This window comes from Salvelinus alpinus, chromosome 12 (assembly GCF_045679555.1).
Source record: "Salvelinus alpinus chromosome 12, SLU_Salpinus.1, whole genome shotgun sequence".
Classification (NCBI taxonomy): Eukaryota; Metazoa; Chordata; class Actinopteri; order Salmoniformes; family Salmonidae; genus Salvelinus; species Salvelinus alpinus.
Window position 1 is genome coordinate 11,842,158 of NC_092097.1, and position 23,023 is coordinate 11,865,180.

At 47.6% G+C, this 23,023-nt stretch overlaps 1 protein-coding gene across 4 annotated transcripts in view; it reads left to right on the forward strand.

The window, feature by feature from the left end:
- The window catches only part of LOC139535531 (SLIT-ROBO Rho GTPase-activating protein 2-like), a 119,421-nt gene extending 96,642 nt beyond the window's left edge, over positions 1–22,779 (forward strand). For 3 of the 4 annotated variants that reach the window (XM_071335020.1, XM_071335021.1, XM_071335023.1), the window contains 20 exons: positions 98–160; positions 1,260–1,475; positions 2,766–2,894; positions 4,797–5,018; positions 5,405–5,506; positions 6,015–6,212; positions 6,446–6,530; positions 7,348–7,375; positions 9,689–9,719; positions 10,437–10,497; positions 11,250–11,327; positions 11,491–11,625; positions 11,747–11,852; positions 14,878–15,102; positions 15,842–15,918; positions 16,991–17,189; positions 17,502–17,630; positions 17,936–18,161; positions 18,442–18,552; positions 18,675–22,779. In XM_071335020.1, the coding sequence (XP_071191121.1) occupies positions 98–160; positions 1,260–1,475; positions 2,766–2,894; positions 4,797–5,018; positions 5,405–5,506; positions 6,015–6,212; positions 6,446–6,530; positions 7,348–7,375; positions 9,689–9,719; positions 10,437–10,497; positions 11,250–11,327; positions 11,491–11,625; positions 11,747–11,852; positions 14,878–15,102; positions 15,842–15,918; positions 16,991–17,189; positions 17,502–17,630; positions 17,936–18,161; positions 18,442–18,552; positions 18,675–19,181 (2,928 nt within the window). In that variant the 3' untranslated portion in view covers positions 19,182–22,779. The remainder of the gene's footprint in view (positions 1–97; positions 161–1,259; positions 1,476–2,765; positions 2,895–4,796; positions 5,019–5,404; positions 5,507–6,014; positions 6,213–6,445; positions 6,531–7,347; positions 7,376–9,688; positions 9,720–10,436; positions 10,498–11,249; positions 11,328–11,490; positions 11,626–11,746; positions 11,853–14,877; positions 15,103–15,841; positions 15,919–16,990; positions 17,190–17,501; positions 17,631–17,935; positions 18,162–18,441; positions 18,553–18,674) is intronic. The other variant, XM_071335022.1, reaches the window with a different exon arrangement.
- The last annotated feature ends 244 nt before the right edge of the window (positions 22,780–23,023 follow it).

The window sequence follows — 23,023 nt, forward strand, 5'->3', positions numbered from 1 at the left end:
TCATGTTATTGATGAGGGTGTGTCTGTAATCACAGAGGACAGACGGCCTCTTTCATCGTGTTCCTGTGTCTCTGTGTGTCTCTGTGTGTCTCTGCAGAGTAAGGAGGTCGGTGTTCAGCTTCACGAGGATCTGATGAAGGTTCTGAACGAGCTCTACACGGTAAGACTGTCTCCTCACACACCAGGGAGAGATCCCCTACTGGGAGGGAGCAAAGGAACCATGCGACCATGTCCAGGCCAGTAGCAGCAGACTAATAGTGTAATTGCACAGTGAGAGACTCCACCAGACAGAAATAGAGTCAGCCTGGCACACACACACACACACACACACACACACACACACACACACACACACACACACACACACACACACACACACACACACACACACACACACACACACACACACACACACACACACACACACCGACACACGTATACTCAGCCTGCTTCTCAGACATACGAGGTGGGAAGAGAGGACTGGGATTAACGCCTGCCTCAGTACTTGACGGAGTCTGGTAGATAGAATGTGTTACGTGAGGTGCAGATGATCAGATCTCTAAATCACCTCTAATATCAAACACCTTTGTTTGAACTTATCCTTGTAATAGAAATAGCAGTGATTCTGTGCAGTGCCTAGCTCAGGCCGGCCCTTGTGGAGCAGCAGCGTGACTCGGTCTGATGGTTTAAAGAGGGAAATGTAATGATGGGGTCCACCCATGTTTCCCCTTTAAGTGGTCAGTGTTTACGCTGGCCGCAATTCTTCCAGGGAATGACCCACACACACACTGCACACAGGTGTGTGTGGGTCATTCCCTGGAAGAATTGCGTGTGAGAGAGGGGGGGGGGGGGGGGGTGAGTATGTGTGTATGCATGTGTGTGGGTCATTCCTTGGCAGTGATGTGGGAAGCCAGCGCTCCACGCCTCTTGGTAACGCTAGGCCTCATTCCTGACAATCCACTGTCCTGCCTGCCAGCCATGCTTCTCAAGGGTGTGTGTGTACGTGTGTGTATGTGATACACACACACACACTCGCTCTCTCTCTCTATCCCCCTTTCTATTTTCTCTCTCTCTTTCTCTCCCCCTCTCTCTCTCTCCCCCCTCTCTCTCTCCCCCTCTCCCCCTCTCCCCCCCTCTCTCTCTCCCCCCTCTCTCTTTCCCCCTCGCTCTCTCTCTCCCCCTCGCTCTATCTCTCTCCCCCCCCCCTCTCTCTCTCTCTCTCTCTCTAACACTGCTCCGCTCGTCCCTGTGTACTGTAGGTGATGAAGACATACCACATGTACAACACAGACAGTATCAGCTCTGAGAACAAACTGAAGGATGCAGAGAAACAGGAGGAGAAGCAGATGGGGCGTTCTGGTCGTCAGGACGACAGACAGACTCCCAGGTCACCTGACACACTGGCCAGCGTCAAGACGGAGGAGAAACATGTCCGACGCTCCTCGGTCAAGAAGATAGAGAAGATGAAGGAGAAGGTAGAGAGAGTGTGTGTGTGTGTGTGTGTGTGTGTGTGTGTGTGTGTGTGTGTGTGTGTGTGTGTGTGTGTGTGTGTGTGTGTGTGTGTGTGTGTGTGTGTGTGTGTGTGTGTGTGTGTGTGTGTGTGTGTGTGCAGGGTCAAGGATATGATAGCAGCCCTGTCTGAGACCCTGACACCCCTACTGACAGGTTGTCTGATGATGCAGCTCACACAGCACAGCCCATTATAGTGTGTGTGCCTGCAGCCTGTGTGTATATGCATGTGTATGCCTGCATGTGTGTGTTCATGAAGGATGTATGAGTGTATAACATAATGCTTTACTACAGCTGGGCTCTGTCAGAGTGAACCTACTCTTATAGCTAGCTCCATCACCAGTATAGACCATGTTCTCTCTCTCTGTCCACTCTCTCTCTCTCTCTCTCTCTCTCTCTCTCTCTCTCTCTCTCTCTCTCTCTCTCTCTCTCTCTCTCTCTCTCTCTTGCTCTCTCTCTTTATTCCCCCCCTCTCTCTCCTCCTCTCTGTCCCCCTCACTCTTTCTCCCTCTCTCTCTCTCCATCTCTCTCCATCTCTCTCTCTCCATCTCTCTCTCCATCTCTCTCTCTCTCTCTCTCTCTCTCTCTCTCTCTCTCTCTCTCTCTCTCTCTCTCTCTCTCTCTATCTCTGTGTGTGTGTCTCTCTCTCTCTCCCTCCCTCTCTCAATTTCAATTCAATTCAATTCAATTTACTTTATTGACATGGCAAGTTCATTATTACTTACATTGTCAAAGTATACATATCGAAAAATCAAAATCAAATATATATGTATATATATACAAAATATATATATATTTATATATAAATAAATGGTGGGACCAACAGCAATAATGATAGTAGTAGTGGACATGGGATTACCATTAACAACAACTACAACAACAATATTAATCAGAACAACAATACATTAAATCAATGGTAGTAGACCAGTATCAATATGACTTGAGAAGACACATGACCTGACATGAAAGACAAAACAAAACTAAGCTAAATGGGAAATATTATCAACATTACTTTGCACTTTTCACTGGCTGTCCCTCAGGTTGTGGCAGGAGGACACATATTTGGCTGCCAAAACTGCACATTTTGGCTTTTCACCCAATAAATATTAGATTTTTTCTTCATCTTTTATAGTTTCAAATTCTTTGTATTGAATTATAATTTTGGGAAAGAAATATGCTCTTAGGTCTGAGTATTTGTCACAGTGTAATCTCTCTCTCTCTCTCTCTCTGTGTTTCTCTCTCTGTGTCCCTCTCAGAGGCAGGCTAAGTACACAGAGAACAAGCTGAAAGCGGTCAAGGCGAGGAATGAGTACCTGCTGGCTCTGGAGGCCACCAACAGCTGTGTCTTCAAATATTACATCCACGACCTATCTGACATCATAGACGTGAGTACACACACACACACACACGCGCACCATAAAACAACGTGCCCACACACACACACCACAAAACAACACACAAACCTGTTGGACGTGGTCAAATAGGAACTCCAGCACGGAGTCTTTCTGAGGGCCAGGGAACAAGTCATTATGTAGCCCAACCTATCCCCTCCCTCATCTCATATCATCCCCCTCCTCCCCCCTCTCCCTGTGGCAGGTAGACCAGTGGCCAGCCATTTCCTGTCAACAGACCTACTACATCCCCCATCCTTCCTCGTCCCTTCTTTCTCACTGGCAGGGCTCCCCTCTCTACGGCCTCCTCCCTCCTCCTCTCTTCCCTGACCCTGAACGAGGACCACTGACAGGGCTACCCCTCCTCTTCTCTTTCCCCCCTTCCTTCCCTCTTTCCTCCTTTCCTCTACTCTCTGGTCTCATTACTGTAGTCTGTTCCCCACTAGAGACTGAGAACCTGTGGGTCAGCCTCTGGTTGTATGAACAGCAATGATGATGATTGGCAAACAAGTACAGTGCATTCGGAAAATATTCAGACCCCTTGACTTTCTCCACATTTTGTTACGAATAAGGCCTTATTCTAAAATTCATTTAAAAAAATTCCCTCATCAATCTACACACAATACCCCATAATGACGAAGCTAAAAAAACAGAAATACAATTGATTGGACATGATTTGGAAAGGCACACACCTGTCTATATAAGGTCCCCCATTTGACATGTATGTCAGAGCAAAAACCACATAATGAGGTCGAAGGAATTGGGGAAGGGTACCAAAACATTTCTGCAGCATTGAAGGTCCCCAAGAACACAGTGACCTCCATCATTCTTAAATGGAAGAAGTTTGAATGACGGTGTAACATGTAGCAAGGTGAATGCACCAATTTGTAAGTCGCTCTGGATAAGAGCGTCTGCTAAATGACTTAAATGTAATGTAAATGTAGCATACCCTCACTATCACGAATGACGGTGTAGCATGTAGCATACCCTCACTATCATGAATGACGATGTAGCATGTAGCATACCCTCACTATCATGAATGACGATGTAGCATGTAGCATACCCTCACTATCATGCCCTCACTATCATGAATGACGGTGTAGCATGTAGCATACCCTCACTATCATGAATGTCGGTGTAGCATGTAGCATACCCTCACTATCATGAATGACGATGTAGCATACCCTCACTATCATGAATGACGGTGTAGCATGTAGCATACCCTCACTATCATGAATGACGATGTAGCATGTAGCATACCCTCACTATCATGAATGACAATGTAGCATGTAGCATACCCTCACTATCATGAATGACGATGTAGCATGTAGCATACCCTCACTATCATGAATGACGATGTAGCATGTAGCATATCCTCACTATCATGAATGACGATGTAGCATGTAGCATACCCTCACTATCATGAATGACGATGTAGCATGTAGCATATCCTCACTATCATGAATGAAGATGTAGCATGTAGCATACCCTCACTATCATGAATGACAGTGTAGCATGTAGCATACCCTCACTATCATGAATGACGATGTAGCATGTACCATACCCTCACTATCATGAATGACGATGTAGCATGTAGCATACCCTCACTATCATGAATGACGGTGTAGCATGTAGCATACCCTCACTATCATGAATGACGATGTAGCATGTAGCATACCCTCACTATCATGAATGACGATGTAGCATGTAGCATACCCTCACTATCATGAATGATGGTGTAGCATGTAGCATTTTTGAATGGACATCAACGGGAATATCTCATTACCAAAGATGTATTGCTTTGATTTTACCCATGCCTTTCTCAGCTATTTGCTGAATTGAACAGCTCTCTCTCTCTCTCTCCCTCTGTCTCCCCCACCACATTCTCTCTGTCAGTGCTGTGACCTGGGCTACCATGCCAGTCTCCACCGTGCGTTGCGGACCTACCTGTCAGCCGAGATGAACGTGGAGGCATCTAAACACAGCGGTCTGGAGGGCCTGGAGAGGGCAGTAGAGAGCCTGGAGCCCAACGGGGACAAGCAGAGACTGATGGAGACCTACAACAATGTCTTCTGTCCCCCCATGCGCTTCGACTTCCAGTCACACATGGGAGACACGGTACGTGAGTGCGGTGGGGGGGATATACGTGCTGTGGGGGGAACGGGCTGGTTGTGTTGGGTGAGGGGTGGAGGGGTTAGTAAGTGTGTGAGTTTAAATCCGGAATCCGTAGCGATGAAACCGCCACGTCCGTTTGTGATAGAACAGCAACAAAGATTTGACTTCAGTCGACAAAGACAGTTTTCCCCTGTGACATGATTGCACCCGCGGTAGAACACTAGAATATGTACTGTGATTATTTTTTTTGTTACTATGAATGCGCCTGGGGCGACCAGCATGTGGATCTCAGCTGTAAACATATTGTCTGTGTCTTTCTCATTCTCGCTCTCTCTCTCCCTCTTGCTCTCTCGCTCTCCCTCTTGCTCTCCCTCTCTCTCTCTCTCTAGATGGGGGTAGTATGTGCCCAGCAGCCATTAGAAGGGGAATTACTCCAGAGGTGTCAGCAGCTGCAGTCCCGTCTCTCCACCCTCACGATCGAGAACGAGGAGGTTGAGACCTGCACTCCTCCGCCTCATCACTCCATTTTACCCTCTTCATCTCCCCCATCTCCCCCTTCATCACTCCATCATTTCCCCTCCTCCTCCGACCTCCTCTCTCACTGCGTCTGTCCGTAGCCTCCTCTGTTCTTCGGGACAGTTTGGATTCGTCTGTGGCTTCCCACTCACACCGTTTTCACCCACATTTAGAAGAGAAACAAGAAAAGGAAAAGGAAAAAACACCCTTTCCTTGTCTACATTCACAGTCTTCTAGCCAGCTCTGACTCTGCTGATAGCTACTTTTATCGAGGAGTAATGTCCTTGCTATGACTGAGATATGTGCTTGTCTCACCTAGTGATCTTAAAATGGAAACACTTAACTGTAAGTCGCTCTGGGCACGAGCGTCTGCCAAATGACACAAATGTAAAATGTAAACATCTGTAAACCGAGTTTATGAAACCATCTCTCTCTCTCCCTCTCTCTCCCACCCCCCTCCCTCCTTTCTCTCCCTCTCTCTAGGTGAAGAAGACTATGGAGGCCACTCTGTCGACCATCCAGGACATGGTCACCGTGGAGGACTATGACGTCAGCGAGTGTTTCCACCACAGCAACTCCATGGAGTCGGTCAAGTCCACCATGAGCGAATCATTCCTCAGCAAGCCCAGCCTGGCCAAGAGACGGGCCAATCAGCAGGAGACGGAGCAGTTCTACTTCACGGTGAGAACCAATAACAGAGCAGAGATGTGCGGGGTTGAGGACAGCGGGGTGTTATGGTGATACACGTACACACGTTCAGCTCAGGGAAGAGTCAGTGAGGTGTTGCTGTGGTGATGGGCACATTCACATGCGCTGCCTAAGGAGGGGTCAGTGATGTGTTGATGACACATACTCAAACACTGTGCACAGTTACTAACTTCACCCCCCCCCCCCCTTCTCTCTCTGTACTGTAGAAACTGAAGGAGTTTCTGGAGGGGCGGAACCTGATCACCAAACTGGAGGCCAAACATGAGCTGATACAGAAGACTCTGGGAGAGAGTGAGACACACACACACACAGTCACAGATGGCATCAACTGGATGTTTTTAACTGAGCATGTCACTGCTAGGACAAATAGTTTGAACATGTTTCCAATAGCGTGTGAGAGAGCTGTTTGTGTGTGTGTGTGTGTGTGTGTGTGTGTGTGTGTGTGTGTGTGTGTGTGTGTGTGTGTGTGTGTGTGTGTGTGTGTGTGTGTGTGTGTGTGTGTGTGTGTGTGTGTGTGTGTGTGTGTGTGTGTGTGTGTGTGTGTGTGTGAGAGAGCAGAGCATAGCAGGGATTGGAGGACGGGGGGGGGGTGGGGGAGGCCACAGAGAGCAGGCGCGTGTTGGGCCACACGAAGGGCCACACTGGGGAGCAGGATGGGGCAGGGGGGATAGGATATGTGTCGGCTGGAGGGAGGAAGAGCACAGCTGCAGATTGGAGGGGGGGATCCTCTGGGATAGCTGGAGTTATGGCTCCTACAGGAAAAACCATGTGTGTGTTAGTGTGTGTGTGTTAGCGTGTGTGTGTGTGTGTGTGTGTGTGTGTGTGTGTGTGTGTGTGTGTGTGTGTGTGTGTGTGTGTGTGTGTGTGTGTGTGTGTGTGTGTGTGTGTGTGTGTGTGTGTGTGTGTGTGTGTGTGTGTGTGTGTGTGTTAGCATGTGTTTGTGTGTTTGTTTGTCAGCGGGTGTTTGTGTGTGTGTATTCCAGGGGAAGTCTGTCACAGTTTGCTGCGGCCATTTCCCTCTGCCTCTGTCTCTTGCTTCTGCTATAACTAACTGTTTTTCTCTCTCGCTTTCTCCCCTCCCCCTCTTCCTGTGTCTTCACTGCTTTAGGTCAGAAGACTGACTGTTGTCTTGCCAGGTAGGTGAAGGAAGGAAGCACACACACTTCCCATCAGGAGGTTCTATAGTAGACTCTACGGTCTGCTTGACTGTCTACAAGGGTGTATTTATGGACACATACTCATTATTCTGTTAGCGCACATTGTATGTGTGTGTGTGTGTGTGTGTGTGTGTGTGTGTGTGTGTGTGTGTGTGTGTGTGTGTGTGTGTGTGTGTGTGTGTGTGTGTGTGTGTGTGTGTGTGTGTGTGTGTGTGTGTGTGTTCACATACACTCCCCTACGTATTTATTTGGACAGTGAAGCTAAAACGTTTAATTTGGCTCTTTACTGCAGCATTTTGGATTTGGATTCAAATATTTCATAATGAGGCAACAGTGCAGAATGTGACCTTTTAGTTGAGGGTATTTTTCTGTTTTACCATTTTGAAATGAAGGCACTTCATGTGTCTAGTCCCCCCATTTGAAGGTGTCAAGAGTATTTGGACAAATGTACTTATAGTGTATTAAAGTAGTCAAGAGTTTAGTATTTGGTCCCATATTCCGAGCACACAGTCACTACATCAAGATTGTGACTCTACAAACTTGTTGGATGCTTGTTTGTTTTGTTTTGGTTGTGTTTCAGATTACAGAGCATAAAGTATTCATAGCCCTTGACTTTTTCCACATTTTGTTGTGTTACAGCCTGAATTTAAAATGGATTAAATGTATATATTTTTTTGTCACTGGCCTCACAATACCCCATAATGTCAAAGTATTTTTGTTGTGTATCCTTTTTTACAACTGAATTAAAAATGAAAATCTGAGGAGTAAAAATGTGCTTAACAATACACATAACATGAACATAACATGAACATAACATGCACTAATAGTATTTAACATGATTTTTGAGTGACTATCACATCTCTATACCCGACACATACAATTATATGTAAGGTCCCTCAGTTGAGCAGTGAATTTCAAACACAGATTCAACCACAAAGACCAGGGAGGCCTTGCAAAGAAGGGCACCTATTGGTCGATGGGTACAAATAAAAAAGCAGACATTGAATATCCCTTTGAGCATGGTGAAGTTATTAATTACACTTTGGATGGTGTATCAATACACCCAGTCACTACAAAGATACAGGTGTCCTTCCTAACTCAGTTGCCGGAGAGGAAGGAAACTGCTCAGGGATTTCACCATGAGGCCCATGGGGACTTTAATAGCTGTGATAGGAGAAAACTGAGGATGGATCAACAACACTGTAGTTACTCCACAATACTAACCTAATTGACAGAGTGAAAAGAAGGAAGCCTGTACAGAATAAAACATATTCCAAAACATGCATCCTGTTTGCAACAAGGTACTAAAGTAATATGGAAAAATATGTGGCAAATCGATTGCAACACATTACTGAGTACCACTCTCCATATTTTCAAGCATAGTGGTGGCTGCATCATGTTATGGGTATGCTTGTAATCGTTAAGGACTGGGGAATGGAGCTAAGCACAGGCAAAATACTAGAGAAAAACCTGTCGGTGAATGGCAGAGTTTACAGCTTTGATTTAAATATGCTTGAAAATATATGGCAAATGTTCCACTATCCAGGTGTGGAAAGCTCTTAAAGACTTACCTAGAAAGACTCACAGCTGTAATCACTTCCAAAGGTGATTCTAACATGTATTGACTTAGTTGTTTGAATACTTATCTAATGAAGATATTGTTTTATTGTTTGTTTGTTTTTTTTTACAAAATGTTCACATTTTTCTTCCACTTGGATATTAGAGAGTATTTTGTGTAGATAGTTGACAAAAAAATGAAACCCATTTTAATTCCACCTTCCACAAAATGTGAAAAAAAGGAAAGGGGTGTGAATTCTTTTCTGAAGGCGCTGTATGTTGTACCCAATAGAAATGAATGGTAAATAATGTATTTTTGTCATTTTGGAGTCACTTTTATTGTAAATACGATTAGAATGTTTCTGAACACTTCTACGTTAATGTGGATGCTACCATGATTACGGATTATCATGAATGAATCCTGAATAAGGATAAGGAAAGTTACAGAGGACAAAGATCATACCCCCGCAAAGAAATGCTAACCTCCCCTTTAATTGGTAATGGTGAGAGGTTAGCATTTTGGGAGGGGGGTATGATCTTTGTTCCTCTTTAACTGTCTCAGTATAGAGCCAAATGTACACATTTTTAGCTACGCTGTCCAAGTAAATAGATCATTTCCAGAGTTGTGTATAAATAGTATCTCTGGAGGCGTAATGACAGAACAGTGTTCTCTCTCTCTCGCTCTCACCTTCTCACTTTTTATCTCTCTCTCTCTTTCCCTCTCTTTCTCTCCAGCGACAGGAGGAACTCTGCACTACGGAAGCAGGTAATTGTCTCTCTCCATTCAGAGTGTGGTTTCCTGTGTGTACGTTGCTCTCTCTGCGTATGGGGTTTTTACCTTTGTCCTGGTCTCACTGTCCACTGCTCTGCATATTATGCACCATCCCCATGCCATTCTCTTGCTAGGTCTACAGACCACACCATCTGAAACAGTTCTGCAGATAAACTGTACTGTATTAGAAGGGTCAGTGCTATCCTGGATCCTTGGGACATCCCTACCCTAACCCCTAACTCCATACCCTAACCTTAACGATATCCCTTACCTGACCCTAACCTTAACTTTAACCTTAAACCTTACCTTTAATGGGGTAAAGACTTCCCAAGGACCATATCAGAAGAGATAGATTCCAGTTCTATTATAACATCCAGTGAGTCTAGCTAGCGCCCCTAGTGGGAGCCTTTTGCTATGATCCTCTACTGTCACCCCCCCCCCCCCACCATTCTGTATTCTCGCGCTTCCCTCTCCACTATGAAACCTCTTCCACCTCGGTGTGTGTGTGTGTGTGTGTGTGAGTGTGCGTGCGTGCGTTCAAGCATGCGTGACTCCTTTTGTATGTGCCGGGTGCCTGATTGCGTATGTGATTCTTGTATCCGTGTGTACAGAGGGAAATGGTCAGGGAATTGTCCTCCCTCTCCTGGTTACCTCCGCGTTGTATTCTCTCCTCCTCTAATCCCCCTCTCCTCTCCTCCTCCTCTCCCTCAGGATGCTGGCCAGGTCATCCCTCTGATGGTGGAGAGCTGTATCCGCTTCATCAGTCGCCATGGTGAGGACGCCCTGCTACGTGCTCTCATTGGCTGGGTCTCTGTTGAATAGGTCAACGACTGGCTGTGTCTCTGTTGGCTGTGCCAATGACTGGCTCTGCCTGTGTGGATAGGTGTTTTGTGGTTGGCTTTAATAATAATAATAATAGAATAACCTTAAGTATCAAGACATTGCAATATAAATAATTAAAATACAACAGAATAATGAACAGCCTGTCTCGGTGGTCTGCTGTCTAGACGATCAGTAACATCTCTCGCTCGCTCGCTCACTCACTCACTCTCAGTTCAATTCAAAGGGCTTTATTGGCATGGGAAACTTATGTTTACATTGCCAAAGCAGGAGAAATAGATTATAAACAAAAGTGAAATAAAAAATATAAAAAAATTGCAGTAAACATTACACTCACAAAAGTTTCCAACGGAATAGAGACATTTCAAATGTCATATTATGTATATATACAGTGTTGTAACGATGTGCAAATAGTTAAAGTACAAAAGGAAAAATACATTAACATAAATATGGGTTGTATTTACAATGGTGTTTGTTCTTCACTGGTTGCCCATTTCTTGCTGCTGTGATGGCACAGGGGACTCTTCTTCAGGTTCGTCTCTCTGTAGGTGATGTCTTTGTTATGGAAGGTTTGGGAATCGCTTCCTTTTAGGTGGTTGTAGAATTTAAAGTCTCTCTCCCTGTCTCGCTCTCGCTCTCTCTCTCTCTCTCGCTCTCTCTCTCTCCCCCGCTCTCTCCCTGCAGGTCTGCACCATGAGGGCATCTTCAGAGTGTCTGGCTCTCAGGTGGAGGTCAACGACATCAAGAACTCCTTTGAGAGAGGCAAGACTACACTACCCAGAAATCCCAGCTCCAGCGATAGCATAAATAGAAGGACCTGCTTATCTCACAATACTTCTTCTTTACCCCCCCCCTCCCAAATGTCTTTCCTTTCCCCTCTTTCTTGTTCTCTCTCCTCCATCCTCCCTTCCTCCTCTGTCTGTAGGCGAGGATCCGCTGGCAGGGGATCAGAATGATCACGACATGGACTCCATCGCTGGCGTTCTGAAGCTCTACTTCAGAGGCCTGGACCACGCCCTCTTCCCCAAGGAAGTCTTCCATGACCTCATATCCTGCGTCTGTGAGTCTCCCCCCAGTGCCACGCCTTTTTACCATTATCTTACCCTACAAAAAGACCACTGTCCACTGGTGAGTGTGTGCGTGTGTGTATGTGTTCACCCTTTGTGTGTGTTCTGTTTCAGCTATGGAGAACCTGCAGGAGAGGGCTGTCCACATCAGGAAGGTTCTGCTGTCTCTGCCCAGCAACACTCTCATCATCATGAGATACCTGTTTGCCTTCCTCAACTAGTGAGTAACGCTGCACTAACGCTATTACAACACAAATGGAACGTTACCACAGGTCCGTGAGTAACACTACTGGTGATCCCACTGCACTACCAAAGCTGTGCTCGGGCTAATCTGGAATGTTCTATTCAGAGTCTCCCGTCCCTCTATCCTTCCCTTTCATCCCTCCCTCCCCTCTCTGCGGTCTGCGTCTAGCCATATGGTTTCTCCAGCCAGCGGAATCTGTTCCAGTTTCACTATCATTGCCAGAATGAGGTGTGTGTATGTGTGTGTGTGTGTGTGTGTGTTTCCCATGCTGGTATAAATGGCTGCTCTGTGTCTGTCCGCCTCTCCCCTGGGTCATGCAGAACACCAGACATGCCAGTGTCACCCTTTACTTCTGCTACTATACACACACACACACACACACACACACACACACACACACACACACACACACACACACACACACACACACACACACACACACACCTACAAGGGGCCTCTCAGCTTTGATGACTAAACCCTCCACTCTTGGGGTGGAGGTAGAGAGAGAGAGAGAGAGAAGGAGTGAGGGAGGAGGAGAAAAAGAGAGGGAGAGGAGTGTAACTTGAGCACCCAGACAGGCCTCTTATGATAAAACCTGTTTGGAGCTGGTCCATTTTGTCCAAGTGATTCAACATGACCCCCAACACTCCTGGCCCTCTCTACCCCCTCCCCCCTCCCCCATGGCTTATCATCTGCTCTCTGTCACCATACCATGTGGGGGGGGGGGGGGGGGGGCTGAGAGTGTGGTCAGACTGTCTAGCCTTGTCCCCGAGAGTGCACTCATCCACACAAGATTGAATGGACTTGCAGACCTTTTGGGTTGGAAACTCCCTTTAAAGCACCAATCCAATGCATGGTTGTTATGGGGTCTGGAATAGAAAAGCAAGTAAGAGACCAGGCAGTTTAAAGAGGTAATGAACTGCCTGAGAGCTTTATAGCACATTCTGTAGCCTGAGAGCTTTATAGCCCATTCTGTAGCCTGAGAGCTTTATAGCACATTCTGTAGCCTGAGAGCTTTATAGCCCATTCTGTAGCCTGAGAGCTTTATAGCACATTATGTAGCTTTATAGCACATTCTGTAGCTTTATAGCACATTCTGTAGCTTTATAGCACATTCTGTAGCCTGAGCGCTTTATAGCACATTCTGTAGCCTGAGAGCTTTATAGCACATTCTGTAGCTTTATAGCACATTCTGTAGCTTTATAGCACATTCTGTAGCCTGAGAGCTTTATAGCACATTCTGTAGCCTGAGAGCTTTATAACACATTCTGTAGCCTGAGAGCTTTATAACACATTCTGTAGCCTGAGAGCTTTATAGCACATTCTGTAGCCTGAGAGCTTAATAGCACATTCTGTAGCTTTATAGCACATTCTGTAGCTATATAGCACATTCTGTAGCTTTATAGCACATTCTGTAGCCTGAGAGATTTATAGCACATTCTGTAGCCTGAGAGCTTTATAGCACATTCTGTAGCCTGAGAGATTTATAGCACATTCTGTAGCCTGAGAGATTTATAACACATTCTGTAGCCTGAGAGATTTATAGCACATTCTGTAGCCTGAGAGCTTTATAACACATTCTGTAGCCTGAGAGCTTTATAGCACATTCTGTAGCCTGAGAGCTTAATAGCACATTCTGTAGCTTTATAGCACATTCTGTAGCTATATAGCACATTCTGTAGCTTTATAGCACATTCTGTAGCCTGAGAGATTTATAGCACATTCTGTAGCCTGAGAGATTTATAGCACATTCTGTAGCCTGAGAGATTTATAGCACATTCTGTAGCCTGAGAGATTTATAGCACATTCTGTAGCCTGAGAGCTTAATAGCACATTCTGTAGCTTTATAGCACATTCTGTAGCTTTATAGCACATTCTGTAGCCTGAGAGATTTATAACACATTCTGTAGCCTGAGAGCTTAATAGCACATTCTGTAGCTTTATAGCACATTCTGTAGCTTTATAGCACATTCTGTAGCCTGAGAGATTTATAACACATTCTGTAGCCTAAGAAATTTATAGCACATTCTGTAGCCTGAGAGATTTATAACACATTCTGTAGCCTAAGAAATTTATAGCACATTCTGTAGCCTGAGAGATTTATAACACATTCTGTAGCCTGAGAGCTTTATAGCACATTCTGTAGCCTGAGGGAATGGAACCCTGCTTTCCACTAATCCTGGTTAAAACATTACAGTCCTGCACCCACCCACACACACACACACACACACTCTTTCTGGTTTAAACATTGCAGTCGTATACACACAGAGACACGGACACAGATGATGGGTAATGATTTCAACAGGAATGCGATAAAGGCGGTACGTGTGTGTGTGTGTTCATGTCTGGGTGTTCGTGTGTGTGTTCGTGCTTAACCCTCTTCTCTCCCCAGCCTGTCCCGGTACAGTGACCTCCTGTCCTCTCTCCCCAGCATGTCCCAGTACAGTGAACTCCTGTCCTCTCTCCCCAGCCTGTCCCAGTACAGTGACCTCCTGTCCTCTCTCCCCAGCCTGTCCCGGTACAGTGATCTCCTGTCCTCTCTCCCCAGCCTGTCCCGGTACAGTGATCTCCTGTCCTCTCTCCCCAGCCTGTCCCGGTACAGTGACCTCCTGTCCTCTCTCCCCAGCCTGTCCCGGTACAGTGTTCTCCTGTCCTCTCTCCCCAGCCTGTCCCGGTACAGTGACCTCCTGTCCTCTCTCCCCAGCCTGTCCCGGTACAGTGACCTCCTGTCCTCTCTCCCCAGCCTGTCCCGGTACAGTGACCTCCTGTCCTCTCTCCCCAGCCTGTCCCGGTACAGTGATCTCCTGTCCTCTCTCCCCAGCCTGTCCCGGTACAGTGACCTCCTGTCCTCTCTCCCCAACCTGTCCCGGTACAGTGACCTCCTGTCCTCTCCCCCCAGCCTGTCCCGGTACAGTGACCTCCTGTCCTCTCTCCCCAGCCTGTCCCAGTACAGTGAGGACAACATGATGGATCTCTATAACCTGCTGTCCTCTCTCCCCAGCCTGTCCCGGTACAGTGAGGACAACATGATGGATCCGTATAACCTGGCTATCTGCTTCGGGCCCACACTGATGTCAGTCCCAGAGAGCTGTGACCAGGTGTCCTGCCAGGCCCACGTTAACGAGCTCATCAAGACCATCATCATCCACCACGACGGGGTCTTCCCCGGGCCACGGAACCTGCAGGGGCCCGTCTACATCAGCCCAGGGGCCACTGACGAGTACTGGTGAGTGGGGGCGCAGGAGTAGGGGACAGTGTGTGTGCGTGTGTGTGAGGCAGAGAGGTGCAGGGGCCCCTATACGAGTAGTGAGGTAGACACAAGGGACCTGTTTAATACTGAGGAGAACTGGTGAGCTGTGTGTGTGTGAAAGGTAGAAAGTGGTAGAGACGGGACTAGGGGATGGTGAAGGGTTTTAGGGTTTTGGGGGGGGGGGGTGTAGTGATTTAAGGGTCTGGTCCAGCCCAGAGGAGCCAGGAGGATCCGCTTACCCACAGAGTGCTGATCTAAGGCCCAAAAGACACACACACACCTCTGGAATATCCAGGCCTAGGTTGGACCAGTCCATTAGTGTAACAGTAGAAGTGGCAGGTAGGCAGGCATGCCGGCCAGCTTGCCAAAGCAACCCAGAGACACTACAGTAACGTCGAAGATCTCTCCAGTGAAGAAGATCTCCGTCTCTGGCCAGACCTGAAGTGTCTGTTTGTAACTAGATAAATGGAAGTATCTGATGTTGTCATATTGAAACCATTTCATCTCTCATCCTCTCATTCATAAACACATGAGCTCTTTTAGCTGAAATGTGTGTTTATCAGCTGTAGGTGGTCACGTGGTTTACACACTGACACACACACCCTCAGGGAAAGCACATGTACATCTCTGCTCTGTTTTGCTGCATGACCAGCTGTTTCACCAGTTGCTCATTTTCCCACCCCTATTCAAAATCACATCTCTCTCTCTCTCTCAGTGATCCCCACTGTGAGCCCCCCCTGGTGGACATACCTGCTCCTGACACCATCTCTGTCATCCACAACAGCGATGATGGTGAGTACACAGCAATATGTACACACACACACACACGCTGTTGATTGTTTTTCTCACATAATTCTTCTTTGGACTGTAATGAGCCAAAGCTTGCCCACTGATGGCAAACATGATGCCCACGGATGCCATGCTGCCCTCCCTCACTCACTCACCCACTCACTCACTCACTCACTCACTCACTCACTCACTCACTCTGCCCCTAACTCTAAAGCTGCTTCTATCAGCAACATTCTGCTTCTGACACCCCTTGCCCCCTGGCCACGTCATACAGCCACACTCTGACCTCTTACTTCATAACAGCTGTGTGATCACTCTATGACTGTGTGCTCCCCAACCTCTTCGTCTGTAACCAACTGCTGTGGCACTAACCTGCTTGATACTAACATGCCTCCCTCTCTCTACCCCTGCCCCTCCTCCCCTGTTTCTCCCCTCTCTCTCCCCTGTTTCTCCCCCCTCTCTCCCCTTTTTCTCCCCTCTCTCTCCCCTCTCTCTCCCCTCTCTCTCCCCCTTTTCTCCCCTCTCTCTCCCCTGTTTCTCCCCTCTCTCTCCCCTGTTTCTCCCCTCTCTCTCCCCTGTTTCTCCCCTCTCTCTCCCCTTTTTCTCCCCTCTCTCTCCCCTGTTTCTCCCCTCTCTCTCCCCCTTTTTCTCCCCTCTCTCTCCCCTGTTTCTCCCCTCTCTCTCCCCCTTTTTCTCCCCTCTCTCTCCCCTGTTTCTCCCCTCTCTCTCCCCTGTTTCTCCCCTCTCTCTCCCCTCTCTCTCCCCTCTCTCTCCCCTTTTTCTCCCCTCTCTCTCCACTTTTTCTTCCCTCTCTCTCCCCTTTTTCTCCCCTCTCTCTCCCCTATTTCTCCCCTCTCTCTCCCCTGTTTCTCCCCTCTCTCTCCCCTGTTTCTCCCCTCTCTCCCCTGTTTCTCCCCTCTCTCTCCCCTGTTTCTCCCCTCTCTCTCCCCTGTTTCTCCCCTCACTCTCCCCTCACTCTTCCCTGTTTCTCCCCCCTGTTTCTCCCCCTGTCCACCCCCATTTCTCTCTCTCTTTATTTCTCCCTCCCCCTTCCTACCCTCTCTCTAACTCTCAGGCTCATTGGTCGTTTCAGAATCGGACCCAATAGAGGCCATTGCTCGCTTCGACTTCTCCGGACGGACCAACCAGGAGCTGTCATTTAAGAAGGGCGCGTCTCTCCTACTTTTCCAGCGAGCCAGTGATGACTGGTGGGAGGGCCGCCACAACGGAGTGAACGGACTGGTGCCTCACCAGTACATAGTGGTTCAGGACATGTAAGAAACCACAAGACCAGTGGACACCAGTTTACACTAGTACAGAAGGTTTCAGACCAGTACAGACCTGTTCAGCTCACAATAAACCAGTACAAACCACTTTAGACCAGTACAGACCTGTCGAGATCAGTATAGATCCATTTAGACCAGTACAAACCAGTATAGACCAGTACAGACCTGTCCAGATCAGTATAGATCCATTTAGACCAGTACAAACCAGTATAGACCAGTACAGACCAACATAGAGAAGATGAGAGAAAGGAGTTCTAGTTGGCTTGGCTGTAGTCTGATGTGTGTGTGTGTGTGTTCCAGGCCGGACGGGGGCAGAGGCAGTCCGAAGACTGAAGCAGAGTTGCAGGAGGAGAGAGTGTCCACTAGGGGCACCGCTGCCTCTCCTACTGGAGCTCATGTAGCGGACATCTACCTAGCCAACCTCAACAAGTGAGACACACCAGGCACCAATCACAATACAGCATCTCGTCATTTACACCTTCACTGACTCAATCAGATCTCAGTCTGTTTTCACCTTCTCACTAACCATTCTGATCTCTCCCTCTCCCTCTTTCGCTTTTTCTTTCTTTCTCTCTCTCTCTCTCTCTCTCTCTCTCTCTCTCTCTCTCTCTCTCTCTCTCTCTCTCTCTCTCTCTCTCTCTCTCTCTCTCTCTCTCTCTCTCTCTCTCTCTCTCTCTCTCTCTCTCTCTCTCTCTCTCTCTCTCTCTCTCTCTCTCTCTCTCTCTGTCTGTCAGGATGAGGAAGAGGCCTGAGTTGGGGAGTATTCGTAGGACCTTTTGGGGGTCTGAGGGGGTCCAGGGGGGTGATGTGTCCCTGTCTGGGGCGACAGGAGGGGGCGTAAGGACGGCCAGTCTGCCGGTGGGAGGGGCTCTGGTGAAGGAGGGCGGCGACAAGCGACCGGTCAGCGCCCACAGTGTCCTCAACTCCTCAATCACGCGTCACTCCTCTCTCAAGACCAAGGTAGCGTCAAAAACATAGCTTCTATTAGTACCGTACTATCGTTCTTTTTCAGTTGTTGGGTATTATTATCTGTCAGTGGAGGCTGCTGAGGGGAGGACGACTCGTAATAATGGCTGGAATGTAGTCAATGGACTGATATCAAAGACATCAAACACGGGGTTTCCATGTTGTTTGATGCCATTCCAGCCATTGTTATGAGCTGTCCTCCCCTCAGCAGCCTCCACTGTTCTCTGTTAATTATTGTTATTGCTGATTGCAATGACTCTTATTTGTTGTGTAGGTGGAGAGCCCTCAGTTCTGCAAGGCGACTACCACGGGCCGGTCTAAGAGCTTCAGCAACCACCGGCCCCTGGATCCTGAGGTCATCGCTCAGATGGAGCCCACCTCACAGGTGCGCCCATCTCTGACCTCTGACACCGCACCTCTCACCTTTGACCCCTCACCTCTCAGCCAAATGTGTGTGTGTGCGTGTGTGTATTCTGATTTGTATCTGTCCGATATCTCCTGTTTTAGGATATCGAGGCGGCTATGAGCTCTGCTCTGAGTGAGCTGAAAGAGCTGGAGAGGCAGAGCAGTGTCAAGCACACGCACACCCCCGACGTGGTGCTGGACACACTGGAGCAGCTGAAGGGTGTGTGTGGGGGTGGCGGCGCGTCCGAGCCCTCCAGTCCCCTCCACTCCCGTCTGCTGAGGGACAGCGAGGGCGCAGGGTCTCCACACTCACACCCCCTCCAACGCAGCGCCTCGTCCGCTAGCGACGTCCCCTCCTCCTTCCGCCCCTCCAAGCCCAGGAGCCCCCTGCCCTCTTCCGCGTCCTCCTCTCTCGCCTCCTCAGCCCTCTCTGCCTCCACTCCCTCCTTCCGAGAGCCTCGCCCTCCAGCCACGCGGCCCAAGCCGGTGGTCTTCCCCAAGGGTGGAGGAGGCGGCAGTCCGGCTATGGGCTCCCCAACCACCACTGTCCCCCCAACCCCTCCTCCCCCACCCCCACCCCAGCCCAACGACAAGTCCTGCCCCGCCTGAGGGCACTCACTGTCACACCCACCCACCCACCCACCCACCCACCCACCCACACACCCACACACCCACACACACACACACACACACACACACACACACACACACACACACACACACACACACACACACACACACACACACACACACACACACTCCCCTTCGATCCACACACCCTGTCCCCATCTCCCCTCACCCCAGTGATAAGTGGGATAGCTCTCATCTTGGATCAGCTTACCCTCGCAAACTCTTAACCATTTATGGGGAAAACCCCCGAACCATATGTAAAGCATCCATGACTCAACTCTGCCCCCTCTTGGGAGCTTCAGTCATCACACCTACCTTCTGACTGACACGGACTAATACAGAAAATCAATCAAGGCATCAAAATGGACAAACAGCCTGACAAAAAGAGATATGGCGCCTGTACTGTATATACTGGTGTGAGGTGTGCCTGTGTGAGGTGTGTGTGTGTGGCATACCTTACTCTTGAGTGAGAGCACTGTTTGATTTTAAATAGATGGGACATTTATCCCCAACTAACCTTGAGAATACTGGAGTGGACGGGAGGAGTGGTTCACCTGGTTGTCTGTGTGTGTGGCAGTGTGACTCCTGGATTCCACACTCACTGAGAACACACAGACCGACTGTGGAACAGAGAACACTAACTAACTCTGTAGAAACTCCGTGACATGTTCACTCTGCTGCTTCAAGACTGGGGCAAGACTGGATCTGCCAGCCTGGACAGAAAGAGAGAGAGAGAGAGTTGGACTGATAGATGGATGGGTGGACAGATGGAGGGACAGAAATGAGGAGAGGACCAGAGGATAAAGCAACTCCGGGTGAAAAGCCGGGCTATATCTCAGATAGAAAAGCACTGGAGTTGAGAGTGCAGGGGGAATGCCTGTTTCTATGTGAGGAGGAGAGAGCTAGGTTACATCTCTGATCCTCCTAGTTGTCTGGGCAGCAAGCGGCGTGTCGTGGGGATTCATTTTAACACAAAACGCTAACCAGTAGAGTTGCTTTACACTAGGGTCTTTTCTACTGTACTCTCCTAGACTCTCCATCAGGGCTTTTCAATTAGCGGCCCTCAGTGGCCAAAGTAATGCTGATTCTCTTTACTAATTGGAAATTGATTGACCAACTAATGTCATTGATTTGCCAGAGAGTCCAATCACCTGTTTCCCAGGTGGGAAGGAGTCCCTAGAATTGAATGCAGTAGTGACGGGCCCTCTCCAGGATCAGAATTGAATAGCCCTGTTCTACATTCAGTACAACCAACATAGTGCAACGCTTGTCTGGCTTTCCAGCATCACCTCCTGCTGGTGCATAAGGGCACGACGTGGCCTTGCTCAATAACCACCCTGTCTTTAGCAATAAGAGTCTGACAGAGACTCATCAACTCATCAGCATGCCAGGCCTGCTGCTTCTCTCACCCTTATATTCCCGGCATTAATATACACTCTATTACAGAAGTAGAACACACACACACACGCATGCATGCATGACGTGTGTGTGTGTTCTGTGGCAGCTAAATGCCTTTTCAGGTTCTCCTCGCATGCTGGGGCCACAGCAGTCGCAGTGCTGACTGACTGACTGCATCTATCTACAATACAAGCAATGCACCTCTTCGACCAGCTGCACGCAAATTATGACTCCAAACAAAATCCGCAAACATGTTCTTTATCTGTGTATATGTTTAATAATCATGATGCTAACTGGAAAAGTGCAGATGAGGAATCTCAGTGAGGTGGAAGAGTTTGTTTAGACACGAGCACAAACAAACCTCGTCAAGCACATTCGGAATAATTACATTATGCTTCTTTTTTTCCAGTTGTTAGTTAATCCTCAGAATATGTAATACTGAACTGTGTCTGTCAGTGACTCTTCACAGCTCTTGGAACTTAAAGGGAAAACCCACTCCCCAAAATAATTTGGTATTTGTTTCATTAGTCCACTGTTGATACAGTCCCGAACTTGACTGTTGACCTTCAAAACATTTTCCAGGATATTTTGCGTCATCGGGATGATGTGGCCGGTGACACTTTTCTTCTTGAAACTCCCAATATCTTGAAAAGTTGACTGTTGACCTTCAAAACATTTTGGGACTGTATCAACAGTGGACTAATGAAACAAATACCAAAATATAGTTTTTAAGTGGATTTGCCCATTAACTGTGCATCATGAAGGGAACCAACTAATGGCAGCTTTCTGGGGACAGGGGGACCAACAGGAAGGGGACACCACAGACAGCATAGCCACTTCCTGTGTCACCAGAGCCACTCTGTTACCAGCATCACTGCTCACTAGGCTTAATGTTTGTGTGACTGACTAGTACTCAGTCCCAGTCATTTCAGCCATTTCTGGAAAAGTGTCACTCTGTTGTTCCTCTACCAATAGCATTGGTGTGTATCATGGCGGACCAGCATCCAATCATTTATTGGATTTATATAACCCAATGACATGAGTTAAAGCAACAGCCCTGAGGTCTGTTCTGTTGTGCTCGTCTTTAAGAGAACCTCTGCTGTGACTCCCTAACTGTCTGTTACACAACTCTGACTGTCGCATCACGTGGTCAATGTCAAAACAGTCCTGTCCTGTCTGTCACTGTGAGATCATTTGCATTTTCTGTAGTCCGAACTGTGATTTGTCAAGGGGGAGGTGACAGAATGTTTTGATTGGTCAGTGGGAGGCGGGATGCTCTAGTGATTGACAGCTTTAACACCCGGTCTGAGATCTTCAATGACAGGGCTCAGAGAACCCTCAGGGGAGAAGGGCAGAACAACCAGTTAACCATGCAGACATTTCTGTCTTTCCCCCTCTCCCTATCACCCTCCTCTCTCTGTACATTTCTCCTTCTCCTAGCATTCTCCCGCTGTTCCCACAGACATGCACCTTTTCCTTACACATTTCCCTCTGTCTAGTCCCTTCCTCCCCACCCTGCAAACCCCAGGTATATAATTGTATTATTGCAATCCCAAATGCTATGTAACAGGTGGTTGAATTCTTAAATGTAATGTTTTATCTCTGTGTGTATTTTCAGATGTATTTCACGATGTATTTTACATAGGGTTGCTCCCCTTACCTCATCTTTGGCCACTGGGGCGATTAGGCATTAACACACATGTCATACGAACACACACTCATGGGTGATGCTTTGTGGTTAGAGTCTTTGTTCACCTGGCTTCGCTGTATAGGAGTTAGGAGCCTCAGTCTCCACAACGCAGTATCAGTTCATCTCCAATCAATCATCGCACACTTGACATTACAGTGTGCTCACGGGCTGATTTGAGTGAGGATGATTTTTATTCTGATTTAACTATTGTTAAATATGCATTTCTTGCCCATTTGAAAACACAAGACCTAAAAAAAAAAAATGGCTGTAATGTCAAATATATTTATAGTTGTCTCTGTATTACCGGAGAATCCTATGTTAAGATGTACTTTGTATATACAATGTTGTACATTACAGAGGTACACTGTTTTTCTGGTACAATATTGTACAGTAATAGCAATAGTAGTTTAATCAAATAGGTCTTATATAATTCTATGTCTAGTTCTTGTAGTAGACTTTTTTTTAAATAAACATCGCTTGCTATAAAAAGTCTCTGCGTTGGCGGGGAGATTGTGATGACAGTGACGGGGACGACGACGATGGATCGCAATGCATCTGGTTCTGTCTTTTCATTGTTTTTCTCTCTCTCTCTCTCACAAACACTCATAGGATGAGACTTTTTGCATTCACCACTTGTGTCTTCAGAAGTGCTGCATCCACAGGGCTGTGTTACGGAGAGAGGGAGGAAACACGGTGTCTGTGTCAACGAAGAGATGGTGAGGAAGTATATGGT